At 35.1% G+C, this 14,169-nt stretch overlaps 1 protein-coding gene across 3 annotated transcripts in view; it reads left to right on the top strand.

Moving 5' to 3' along the window:
- The window catches only part of stard13b (StAR related lipid transfer domain containing 13b), an 84,373-nt gene that overhangs the window by 37,014 nt on the left and 33,190 nt on the right, over positions 1 to 14,169 (top strand). Inside the window, exon 1 of one of the 3 annotated variants that reach the window (XM_016568367.1) lies at positions 7,333 to 7,769. The exons of the other annotated variants lie outside the window; for them this stretch is intronic. Within the exon in view, the coding sequence (XP_016423853.1) occupies positions 7,646 to 7,769 (124 nt within the window). The 5' untranslated portion in view covers positions 7,333 to 7,645. Of the gene's footprint in view, positions 1 to 7,332; positions 7,770 to 14,169 lie in introns of those variants that run through there. 3 annotated transcript variants of the gene reach the window in all.

Consider the following 14,169-nt stretch of genomic DNA (forward strand, 5'->3'; position numbering starts at 1 on the left):
TAACAAATTTCTATCTGGATACATAAGATCAGTTGTGGGCCCTGTGTCTCACCTGGTTGCCCGTTGACAGCAACATTGTTAAAAAAGTTGCCTCGTGTATCATCAGCCTAGTTTCGTTGTGTTGTGCTAAAATTTTGTTGTGTTGCGGCTTGTTTCCATTGTGTTGTGCAAATTTTGTTGTGTTATATCTTGTTTCCGTTGTGTTGTGCTAATTTTGTGTGTTGTGGCTTGTTTCCATTGTGTTTTGCTGATTTGGTTTGTGTTGTGGAGATTTCGTTGTGCTGTGGAGATTACGTTGTGTTGTACTCCACTAGGGCACCGTAGGTTTGACATGATGTGAGGGTGTGTAAATGAGAATTTTTAATTTTTGGGTGAACTGTCCCTATAAGACCCATTGCTTAGAAAAGCAATAGCACATCTCCACTCAGCAAGCCACACAATTTGTTGTATTATTCATGTCTGTAGCATAACCAGTGCAGGACTATTTACATACCAAAGTTTAAAAACCCTAAGCGTGCGCTATAGTAGAAGATGCTTGTCTTAGCAAGCGCCACTAATGAATAGTTTTTCATTTGAAAGTTTTTACTTCTGTCACTAAGCACAGTCATTCTCTTCACATGAGGACTGGTTCATGCGATTATGTTATTATGTGATTTTTTTAGCCTCCCCCTGCTCCTGCGTGGCCCAAATCAATGACATCATGAGTTAAATTTACAGGCAGGTCGTCATGTGGCCTGGCAGGCTGTGCTGTCACAGGGAGAGCATGAAATAGGCTATTCCACATGTGGAAAGATGGAAAATGGCTTGTGGCTTCCTGTGGACTTCCATTGTTGGCACTGGCACTTTGGAATTCTATAATGCTGGAATTGCTTTTTGGTCTCAGTTTCGTTTATAGGTTTATAAATCCTTTGATTATTTTTGTGTAAGGATTGATGGATTATTTGGTTACCTACAGGCATGCCTTTGTGTTTAAAAAGCAATTTCCATAATGTAACATTTTAATTTCTTACTGCACCATCGCGGGTTCTTGCGGTAAGGAACCTTTCTCAATAATTCCCCTATAATTTGATTAACTCATGCTTGCCAGAGTGTGATTTTCTCTCAATAGGAGCTGTCGTAGAGGGACTGAACGGCCACTAATTTGGATCAGGCCCCATTGTGCAAGAATTGTCACCTCTGCAATCCCCACCAATTACATTCAGTGCTCTGCAAATCCCAGGATGTATAAATGCTCAAGAACAATTAAAGCAGCTGGAACATATTCTTTTTTTTTTGTAAGTTAAAATGAAGTAAAGGAGGCATCAATCCAATCACAAGGCTGATGGAACTGTGTGTGTTTGGGCAATAAATTCTTGTCCGAGTTAAAAACCTGCCTTAAATACTGTGAGGAAGAGTAATGCAGAGTAATTATCCAAGAACGGAAGCAATATTTCCATAGAATTAAAATGTGTGATGATGTGCATAAACACCATTCAAAGGTTTGGGATCAGTAAGATGTTTTTGAAAGAAGATTCTTATTCTCAACAAGGTGTTTATTTTATCAGAAATACAGTAAAAACAGTAATATTGTAAAATATTAATACAATTTTAAGTAAAATAACAGAGTTTTCTATTTTAATGTACAGTATTGTAAAATGTGATTTATCCCTCTAATGGCAAAGCTGAATTTTTAGCATCATTACTCCAGTCTTCAGTGTCACATGATCCTTCAGAAATCATTCTAATATGCTGATTTGCTGCATAAAGAAACAATTATTATTATAAATGTTGAAAACAGTTGTGCTGCTTCATGAAGGTTGGAAACTGATGTACTATAGTGTCTTTTCTCATAATTCTTTGATGAACAAAATTTGAATAACAGTATTTATTTAAAATAGGAATCTTTTGTAATATTGCGAATGTCTTTATTGTCATTTTTGATCAATTTAGTGTGTCCTTGCTGAACAAAATATCAATTTCTTTCAAAGAAAACCACCAATAAATAAAATATAAATTCCAAACTTTTGCATGGTAGTATATACATTTGAACAGTATTTGAGCCTTACTTGCAAACTGTGACCAACCTGTCCTGTAATTTAGCAATGAAATCACTTAAAATCATACTTTTTATATCCATACACTCATAAAATATAGATGAAGTGGTCATTTTGCATATTGTTTGGCCTTTGTGGATTAGTTTTAATCCATTGCAGTGTACATTCCACTTTTGGTTACTTTTTGTACTATAAACAATTTTTGGCACTGTTTTGGGTTGCAACTTTGTTTAATGTAAAATTCTGAAGGCCAAATTGTAGAGCAGCATTATCCAAACACCTCTTCCTCTCCTAAGGCTTGTGCTTGTACAGTTATGTGAGACCGCGGTGTCCCTGCGGGATAGTGGGGCTTTCTTGTGGTTAAGTGCTTATTAAACAATTTGGCTGGGCAATCAAGCAGGCTACAGACAGGAGAGAATAAACAGACTTCAACTCTCGGTTGAGCTCCTGCGGTATTGTGCCGAACATTTCGCCTGGATCACCTTTTTTTTCTTTCATGATAAAACTGTCTTATTAATTAATTGCATTGTTAGTTAACAGCTTGCTAATATTTAGGATATTTGGCTGCCTATTGTGTTTTGTTAGTCCTAAAATCTGGCTTGCTTTACCAAGAGATACTTCTCAACCTGATTTAGTTTCCTGCAAAGATGGTATGAGAAGAAGAAGAACATCTTATTTGCTTGTTTGTTGTTTTATCTTGTATTTAGTTGTACAAATTGTACAAATGTCACTGGATTTATGCGATTCAAATCAAATCAAATGTTGACTGTAATCAGATTGTAACCACTTACATTGCATTCAGCCAGTAGACAGCTTGAGTCATTTCCATTAAAATGGGACTTTGCACATACAGTGTGTTCCAGTGCACAAATCACAGCCTGCGTACATGCAAATTGGGTAAGAGGGCACAGAGAGAGAGAGAGTGTGTGTGTGTGTGTGTGTGTTATAATCCCCTCTCTGCTAATAGAAGCCAGGTGGTGTGTGTGACTGTAAATGTTTTCCCATGGACTTTTGTGGTTGGTTGAGTCCTAGCAGATTCTGACTTGACAGCATTACATGCGTTGTCATACTGCAGTTTGAAACAATAGCATTCACAGACCCCCACTGGCCCCTTTATGACGTCTGTATGTGTGCTGTGTGTGTGACTCTTTTGTGTGCTGGTTTACATTAGTTTACTATGCTAAGTAGATAGAGTCATGCTCTGTTCATATAATCACAAGTGGCTTAAAAATACAGTGGCTGTTGATTCTGTTACTATTCATTCATTTGGGTGTTTTTTCAAACGTTGATTCAGTTCTTTGTTTGGTTCACTAATTGTTTTTTCATTCCCTATGTTACTATTAATTGATTCATTGAATCAAGTGTGATTCAGTTGTTTGTTTGTTCATTCATTTTATTCATTCTGTTCATTCAGGCATAAGTGGCTCTCAAATATACAGTATTAGTGACTGTTGATTCTGTTACTGTTCGTTGATTCAGTCGTTAATTCAGTAGTTTGTTCAGTTCATTCATTCTTTTCATTCAGACACAAATGGTTAACAAATATTATAGTGGCTGTTGATTATGTTACTATTCATCGATTCAGTTGTTTTTTGTTCATTCAGTTGTTTCTCTTTGTTCACTTGTTTGTTTGTTCTGTTCATTTGTTCTGTTTGTTCAGTCACAAACTGTCAAAGGCTTTGATTAGGAACCTGACCCGCATGACCCCATTACTGAGCGCAGGACCAGACAACGACTAAAGGCTTGCGTTAAATAGGCTCAAATATTTTTAAACGAGGAATTTCGGCATTTTAACATCCATGTGGTTTTTGTTCATTCAGTTGTTTCTTTTTGTTCACTTGGTTGTTTGTTCATTCTGTTCAGTTGTTCTGTTTGTTAAGTCACAAGTTAGTAGCACAAATTATAGTAGCTGTCGATTCTTTTTACTATTCATTGATATATGTATTAATTCACTTGTTTTTTTTGCTCATTCTGTTCAGTTCTTGTGTTTGTTCAGTCACAAGTTACAAGCAAAAATTATTGTGGCAGTTAGTTTAGACGTCACCATGGTTGAATGCATTGCACATACTGTACACTTGCAGAAACAGGAAGTATGCCAGTATTCTATTCTGAACATAACCACAGTCACTCACACATTTAGTATAACAGTGATTTACAAAAAACAATGATGTTTTACACAATGAATCACACTCACTTGAACTTGAATCACAATGAACTATTGCTTTAAGGTCTTTCCTGCCCCTCAAGCCCCATATACATTACATTTGTGATTTTCCCTGGAAAACTGCAGCCCTGGCTTGGGAATATTTGCTCAGGAAATTTATAGTGCATGCATAAGATGGGCCCATATGTGTGAGTGGGAGCAAAAGAGTGGTTGGGGGAGAATTCCACGCCTTGAATGCATTAGGCTGGGAAAGCGTGATCCCCCTGGAGGATTCCTGGAGCCTGGCCTGGGACCTCACGGCCCCCCATTACTGAGCGCAGGACCAGACAACGACTAAAGGCTTGCGTTAAATAGGCTCAAATATTTTTAAACGAGGAATTTCGGCATTTTAACATCCATGTGGTTTCAATTGCGTACTTCGACGCTGGTGAGAATGCAGAGACACCAGCTTGGCTACTGTGCAAAAGTGCTGCCTGGCAGAAGTCCACTGAGTTTTCTTGATGCTCGAGCTCAACCATCTGTATGACATTCATATTCTCCCTGGAAAACATTGAGGGCTTGTGCTGTAATTCTGTGAAACTAATTATTCAGTTACTTCATATAAGCACTTGTAGATCCACATCTGGGCTGGCTCATTTCTTTCACAATATCCATTTCGGGTTTAATCTCTAAGATCAGTTTATTTAATGAGACATTTGGAATGGTTATGAACGTATCAGGTTGTATATAGTGTAAGTTATGATTTAATGCGTTCTGGTTATTTCATTGTAGACTGCTTGAAATGCGACGTGACAGCAGCTGACACGTTCAGCATCTACTGTTTTGACAGCGAGGCCGAGAGTCATCAAGGTTGTGCTGACCGCTGGTTTGGTATTTTGCTCCGTGGGCTGGTTTTATAATGGAAAGCCTGTGCTGAAGTTTAAAGTGATGGGTCTCTCGAAGAGATCAGCTGCTGACAGACAGGAGATCAAGGGCTCAGAACAGCTAGCTGGAGCAGTGATGGAGTGAGACAGTTGCTGAGGTGGACAGACACGACCTGACTTTGCATTATTAAACGTCCAGCAGTCTGCGTGTTAGACAAATGAATCTGAGAATAGAAAGCTGTAGGTCATCATTTAGGTGGTCTTCATTTTGTTATCTTGAGATTTTTTAAACCTCTTCAGGCTAGACATTGAGGTAAAAAAAAAAACACTATTCTGTATTTGTGTATTTTAATAGAGGTCTACCTATCTCTGTCTATCTAAAAAAAATAAAAATAAGAATAAAGTGGAAAAAGACATTTTATCATTTAATTTGGCCAATAGCAAAATCAAGGTCCTTATTAAAATAAATAAAATACGTCTAAATAAAAAAATCAAAAATAAATACAATTTATTTAAAAATAATTTTACACTATATGGAGTTCTAAAATACATATGATTAAAATAAATACATGATTGATATTATAATTATATCATTTGTATGTCATTTTTAGTGTGTGCCTGATTAAAATAAATAAAATGTGTCTAAATAATAAAAAATAAAAATAATTTTACACTATATAGAGTTCTAAAATACATTCTAAAATTCTAAAATACATAAATATATATATAGTAGATTGTATAATATAATGTTGATCATGTATTTATTTTTATCATATGTACTTTAGAACTCTAGTGTAAAATTATTTCTAAAAAAATATAAAATTAAAGTGATAAAGTGTAAAAGGTACATAAAAGGTATATAAAGGTATATATGAAGTGTAAAATATATATATATAATACGCACACACATAATACACTGGCTTTTTCTAAAATTCTATATCAGTCAACCTCCAATTCCTAGTCTTTTCTTTAGGTGGTCAGACGGTCATATCGCCAAGCCAGGCATTCCATTGCAGATCCCGCAAGAGGGGAAATGTTTAGCCCTGACCTTTGACACGTAAACTGAGGCACAGCAGATGACCCTCATGTTCTCCCGGGAGGTTTTTCCCATCAGATGACTCCATTAGTGAATAAAGCTCAGGCGCATTAACACTCACCTTGATAAAGGCCACACTCAAACCTGTTTCCCACCTAGACACATGACTGGCTGCGTAACACTGTTCCCTCTGATCTCTGAAGACAACAAACAATGCACTGCTTTATGTTAATGCAAAGCTAAACTTCTTTCTTTTAATAACAAATCCTCAATTCAGGTTGAATAGATTCTGATACGAATCAGTTAAGAGTTTCAGTGCATGCAGTAGTCGTTTATATGAAAGTATTCATGTCTCCATTAGACTCGCTTTTTGCCATCACCTACTTTTTCCCCATCTCAGCTTGGATCAACTTTTGACATTACAGACAGAAAACCCGTCACAAAAAGCAATCTCCTCTCTGTTATGATGATAATGCCATGCTGAGTGCAAAATGGAAACCATAGAGGCCCATAATTAAATGAGCCGTCAGTGTTCATGGTATGTCTATCTTTCCTCAGCATGACCATTTTTTTCTATATACCTTTTTGTCCCACACTTTAATTTACTTTTTTATATTATATTATATTATATTATATATATTGAATAATTTATATTATATTGTATAATTTATATTATATTGTATAATTTATATTATATTGTATAATTTATATTATATTGTATAATTTATATTATATTGTATTGCTTTTGTTCACAGACTGGAGTATGTGAGCAGAGTTTTGTGCTTTTTGCCTTGAGAAAGGAGTTTTATTTTAGAAGTAGGCCTATGTGTAAGGCATATATTGTTATTGTTTGTATTTTTATTTTGTATTTATTAGTATTTTAAAATGTAATGCATATTGTTCACAAATGCATATTTGTTGCTATATTTATATTTAAAATACACATTTCCACAAATACATTTTATATTATATATTTATATATATTTTAAATTGTTTTAATTATTATTATTTTTTATTGTAGGCTATATTTATGTATACATTTTTAGTGTTTTTAATATTATATATTTATATATGCATTTTTTAACAAATAACAAATGTAGCATTTATTTATTTAGCTGGAAAAATTTAACAGAATGAGGAGGAATTAATATGGAGTGCGTGATTTGAGGCTTGAAATGAAGTCCTCCAGTAGTGAGAGTGATGAACGAGAGAGAGAGAGAGTGTGTGTGTGTTTGAGAGAGGGAGAGAAAGAGAGAGAGAGAGTGATCTTACGTTACGAGCAGAAGGAGAAACTTCAAACAAACCCACATCTGCTCTGAAACACGGCGGCTCCAGACAGCGGCTGCGCGTCTTGTACCAACGCGTGTCCTAAACTGGATTATTTGGGAGATTATTACCACATTATTGTTTTTGATATGCATTTATTTTTCGGAAAAGTTTCCCGTTGCGGTCTGTGGCTGCGGGGCAGGTGAAGAAGAGGACGAGGAGTCTCTGTATCTTTGAGAAATAACGGGAGCCACTGATTGATTATTATGAGCGCGGATTGACGATGACAGCGAAACGAAAGTCTCTCACACTGACACTCAGACGATCGTTCAGCGAGCAGCTCAGAGAATCCACGTCCAAAGCTTGGGATTTATTGTGGAAAAGTGTCAGAGAGAGACGACTTGCAGGTTAGTGACACTGAAGTAAAGTTCACGCGCTCTGCATTACAGCGTACGCTGACAGTGATATGATGACGTGCACAACGTGAGAAGAAAAAGTTTGCATTTATTTATTGTCTTGAGATTATTGAGCATCGTTGTTGAAGCTTTAAATTGCTTAATCTTTGCATTATCTTTAGGGGTTTGGAATAATACAATAGGAAAGACTGAGGCTAGTTGTCACACTTTTTAGCCTACTAAATGTAGCCTAAATATTTCGATGTTGTAAATAATCAAGATTGTTAGAGTAGCCTACATTGTTTACACGAAAGTACTATTTAAGTCTGTCTACTTCAATTAGTTGTGAAATTCATTAATTTCTGGGTTAAATTTGTTTCTGCGCCACATAGTAGCCTATTTTTCAGTCTATTGTAGATTTTGCAGCGAAATTTAAACGGTAAAACGATTAGGCTACAGCAAGGTAGCAACACATCAAAATGTTGTTTTAGCCAATTAACGTAGCACTTTTTACGTTTATAATATAATTTGAAACACATTTAACAACGTGTTTCAGTAGGGGCGTGTGTGTGTGTGTGTATATATATATATATATATATATATATATATAGATAGATAGGCTAGATAGATAGGTGGATGTATATGTATAGACAAAAGTTTCATTATATTGAATGGGGAGTTTTGCATAATCAGTCTTCCACTAGTCTACTCTCAGCATTTTATTTTTGCGTTTGTTTAAGTGTGAATTTACTGGCAGATGTGCTGAACACTTTTAGAAAATGCTATTAACTTCTATAGACTTCTAAATCTCTGGCGATGTATTCAAAGTGGAGACGCTTGACAGTGTTTGACCACTAGATGCCAGTCAGTGCAACGTGGTGCCTTAGTGGAAAACACTAGTAATCACTTTTCATATTTTCTAGCTTTATTTTTCTCTTAGAGTGCTTTATGGTGGTCCATCTATTTGTTTTATTGGACAGTAATTAAAACTCTGCTGTTATTAGATCGAAATCTTTAACAGCTTGTATATTTGAAGGTTCTTTGTTTATTTGGGCACATGATGATCGGGCTGCCATGGGTATTGTGATGAAATGTTGAGGCATTGTTGGCATGCTTATCACGTTCATTTCCATATATGTATTTCAGAGATGTGATGTGCTGTGTAGGTGGCAGTCATGTGCACGCTCTGGCCTGACTGTTTATACACATGCCAAACAATGAGGAGCTCTTTGAGGCATGACGGTGGAGAGCTCAGTGTGGCTCCCAAGAGGGGTATATTTCAGTCTTACTTGAGCCTCTATTAAAAGTTCAACCATGAAGGATATTCTGGCAGATAGAGCTCCACCTTTTAGTTTTGTCCTTCAAAAGAAGGTTTATTGTTGAAAGCTTTGGACAAACTGAAAATGACTGTTTATAGTAATATTCAAAAGTTTGGGGTCAGTAAGATTTTTAAATGTTTTTGAAAGAAGTCTCTTATACTCAGCAAGGCTGTGTTTATTTGGTAATAAATACAGTTAAAAACAGCACTATTATAAAATAGCTATTATTACAATTTAAAGTAACTGTTTTCTTTTGTAATATATTTTAAAATGTAAATTATTCCTGTGATGGCAAAGCTGAATTTTTAGCATCATTATTCTCTTCAGTGTCACATGATCCTTCAGCATCTTTCTAATATGCTGATTTGCTGCTCAAGAAACATTTCTTATCAATATTGAAAACAATTGTGCTGCTAAATTTTTTTTATGGAAACCATGATACATTTTTTCAGGATGATTGATTTTTTTCAGTGTTAAAAATGCCTTTACTGTCACTTTTGACCAGTTTAATGCAACTTTGCTGAATGAAAGTATTATTTTTTATTTAAAAAAAAACATTGTGCTTTTCGATTTTCAGCAAAAAGGCTGGTTCAAATAATAACTTTTTCTAACAACCACCTTAAACATGAATCGCAACAAATTACAGGTATTTTTATTTATTGTTTTTATGATTATTGTGGTGTAATCTGTTTTAGATAAATAGATTGTTCTATCTAAAATAGATTATACCACAATAGTAGACTTGTGTGAAAAACAAATGCTTCAAATAATAGTATGTCAGGATCCTAAAGCAGAAAAATAGCAGACAATTTTATAGACTGAAAAAAAAAGACATAACTTATATCACCACATTTTTTTCTAAGAATTAATATCACTAACCTTGCAAAATTTGGCAATCCAGTGATTCTTTCGTTCTCAGAAGTGCTGGTTGTATCGTTCTTCAAAATTTTAGCATGTTTAATAAAAGTGAAGTTGCAATTTAGATTTCAGCCAGCATTTCCCATTTTTGTATTATCAATCTCCATGACTCTCCATGAGTCTGTCGTCCAAGACTAAAGCACTGCAGCCCATATAGAATGAGGGATTTGTGTATGATTGCATTATGGTCTGCATTTCAACACTTTTGTTTCAGGATCATAGACTAGAATGCTTAGGCATCGTTCAAATCTCCTGAGAGGCCATTTGCAAAAGAGCCTCTTAAACCAAAGGCAGCGGCGATCAAGGCCACAAGAAAGACAGATTACAACAACATTTAGCTAATTTTGCACACAATCCAGTCGCTGTTACCATATAAAGTTACGCTTAAACAAAGGAACAGTTTCTTCAATGCAGAGAAAACTCATAAATGTGATGCTGCTTTGACCTTTTCAATGGGAGATTCAGAAGAGACAGCAGAAACGTTTCGTTGTCTGCCGTCTCTCCCTGCTGGAGCGAATCGTAAGCACCTGCTGGTTTTATCTGGCTCCTGCCCACATTCAGCGGCCCTTCCCAGAAACCCACAGAGTAAATATTATGCCGATAACTTTTCTTTCCACTGGCTGTGTTGATATCTTCGCTCTCTGTATGCCTAAATTGTGGAGTCAGCATCCCGGGTCGGAGTTTCTCAGCCAGGACGTTTTATTAGGAATCAGCTGTCATCCTGAAAAGCCTCTCTTTTGGCTTATCCTCATCTGACCTGATTGTGGAAGCCACAAAACTGTTTATTTTTGTTTCTATCAAAATGTAGCTAATTCATGAAGGTGTACAAATACAGTTACGTTTTCTTGGCAGTTGCTTCTGGCTTCTGCCTCAGCTAGTGGAAAAATACACAAATGAAGTACCAAGATGACTGTGAAGTAGTGCTGTCTGTATAACATCCAAAAAACCATCTACTGTGCCATTGAGTTCAAACGTGCTGAAACAGGTTGTATATGTATGTTGAATAAATATGCATATTTATTTGTTTGTTTGTTAGTTACATTTATTTATACACAAAATAAATATACATTTATTTTTATCTTTTTTTTAATCTTTTCCAGTCATCCCCTTGTGTATCCTTAATTTACTTGTTAAATTATTTGTCTTTAATTTATCTTTAACTTTTGTTTTCTATTTTTCATTTACATATGAATTTATTTAGGTTTAATTTATATTAAATTATTACATTATTTATAATTTATATTAAATTATTACATTATTTATTTGTCTTTAATTTATCTTTTTATCCCCCTTGTGCATTATTATTATTATCATTATTATTGTTGTTGTTATATTTAATTAATTTATTTTATTTACTTATTAATTAGTTCATTTACCTTTATCTGATTTATTTATTTAATATGAATTAATATAAAATTTATTAATGTATTCTTTTGCTATTATCCCCCTTGTGTATCATTTATTTATTCAATTATTTATGTTTAATTTGTCTCTTTTTTAATAATACTATTTTATATTTTTAAAATAATACAAGTGGAACTAAGCTAATTAGAGCCTCAGTTTTGATTTCATGTCGATTGTGATAATCCTGACAGCCATTATACCATTAGAAATCAATATCTGAATTTTTTTTTGAAAATTATTTGTTATAATTGTCATAGTAATATTATTTTTCAAAATTGTATTAATAGTGGAATTAATAGTAGGCTTAATAAGCCCAGGCCATTACTGCAACCTTTTCCCATTGTCCCTTTAGATGAGAGAGAGAGAGAGAGAGAGAGAGAGCATGTGGAATGTGCATTCTTTGGCGAGTGGTGAGCAAGGTTTGTTCTCTCCTCCACTTTTGCATACATTTATTTTGAGAGCTGTCAGACATTCATCTTTGGCTCCAGTATAGAGATGATGAGAGACTTGGCAATGGCAGGTTTGGCTCTGAATATTGAGCTAAATCTGGCAAAGCACTCAGTTCTGCATGACAAAGATGTTTGATCAGTTTTCAATAACACATCTACTCCTACATAAAGCTAAAAATGTGTTGGAGAAGTGGTTAATCTACAAAGCAGACTCGGTCAATAGTCCGATTCATTATACTCGGTCAATTGCGGGGGCGCAAAAACCTCTCCTTGTTCTTGCTATGTTGAAATAAGCATCTGATAATTGATTTGACCGGTCTAAACTCTTTTCTACAAGCTGTAGCTTTGTTGAAAGTTTTATTTAATTTCATTCCAGAGTGCTTCATCAGTCAGAGAGCACTTGTGAACCATTTCCTTGTAAAACCATTGAAGATACCATCATATGTCTATTTAGACCAATTAAAGTGACTGAAATTATGATATGCTACGATATAACAGCTGATATTCTTTGTCAGTCTGACTCAGTGTGCTGTAAAATTGGGTCAGTAAAGTGCATAGTACACTTATTACAAATAAACCAAATCTGTGCCAGAACTGGAGTAAGCTGTCGTTGACTGAAGGATTATTAAACACAAGCAATAAAATATTTAAAGCATTTAATCGTTAATCATATATACAGTAGCCAAAAACTAAGAACCTTTCCATGGAATATTATTTTATGTTGGCCTGTTTTTCCCTCATGTAGAGTCAATTTATTGTTATGTAGTCCATTTATTATTTTTTATTAATGTCTTTATTATTCTTTGTTAATTTTATGCTACATTTATATTATTATTGTCTGCATCAATTCAAATTTAAAAAGTGATTTAAAACAAAACAAAACAGCCTATTAAATGCAAGTAAAGTGTCTACTTTAATGTTTCAAATAACTTATGAAAAATAAAATATGGGTGAAATAATGTTCCATCGTCATTCAGCGCGACAGACATTTTTATGTACAAATGAAACAACATACTTATTCTGACTTGTACTTATTAAAATATATAAAACAAAATGTGAGCATACTAAATTTTATGATGTTTTAAGAACAACAAATCTTGTTGTAAATATGTCTAACAAGATTTGTTTTGGTCTATGAACTATTGTTTTGCTTAATGACATTTTCATGGTGTCTTCTGTAGGCCTAAATAATTTGTTAAAAATGTATGACAATCATAATTTTTCTCTAAAAAAATAAAATTAGACAGGACACATTGTTTAATTTATTTCATACTACTGCACGAAAAAATAAAGCTGTATTAAACTTTTGTTCTGATGCTTGAAAACCCCTTTTCATCATATATACACCCACACATATAATATTTAAAATCCCATTCAGCATAACATTAATCTACATTTTATGCAGTCTGTGTGGAAAAACGAATCACAGCATTCATTAGGCTCTGTCAGTCACTCAAGTTACACCTGTAGTCAACAGAGCCCTTTTGTGCATTTTGGGATTGCAAGAGCATGCACTGTACCTTGTTTATAAGCTCAAGCTTTGGGTCAACAAATGAGATCATTTTTAATGTAGCGACACAAACGGCACTGAACGTCTTAAAAACTGTTACAGAGTAGAAAACATGAAAACTTTTCTGTGGCGAGGGGCGTTGGAGTGAGGGATGGGGTAGTTTATGTATAAATAGCAGCAGCATTGCAGGCGCTGGTTGAATTGCGGTCTTTGTGTGGTTTGTAGTATGGTTAGTGTGTGCCAGTCAGGGAGGGGGCACAGAATGTGTTTAGCTTGGTGTTGTGCTCATTTGTACCCGGTTCATGTGTTTATGTGCTCGCTCCAGTCACTCAAGTTACACCTGTAGTCAACAGAGCCCTTTTGTGCATTATGGGATTGCAAGACCACGCACTGTACCTTGTTTATAAGCTCAAGCTTTGGGTCAACAAATGAGATCATTTTTAATGTAGCGACACAAACGGCACTGAACGTCTTAAAAACTGTTACAGAGTAGAAAACATGAAAACTTTTCTGTGGCGAGGGGCGTTGGAGTGAGGGATGGGGTAGTTTATGTATAAATAGCAGCAGCATTGCAGGCGCTGGTTGAATTGCGGTCTTTGTGTGGTTTGTAGTATGGTTAGTGTGTGCCAGTCAGGGAGGGGGCACAGAATGTGTTTAGCTTGGTGTTGTGCTCATTTGTACCCGGTTCATGTGTTTATGTGCTCGCTCACACTTAGACTAGGAGCGAGAGGCTTATAACACATACTAACAGGAAATGTGCGCTGTTCACCAGTGCCTTAAGGGTGATGGAGTTTAGTCAACAGAGGGTGGAA

The sequence above is a fragment of the Sinocyclocheilus rhinocerous genome, unplaced genomic scaffold (genome assembly GCF_001515625.1).
Source record: "Sinocyclocheilus rhinocerous isolate Xijiao unplaced genomic scaffold, SAMN03320098_v1.1 scaffold1965, whole genome shotgun sequence".
NCBI lineage: Eukaryota > Metazoa > Chordata > Actinopteri > Cypriniformes > Cyprinidae > Sinocyclocheilus > Sinocyclocheilus rhinocerous.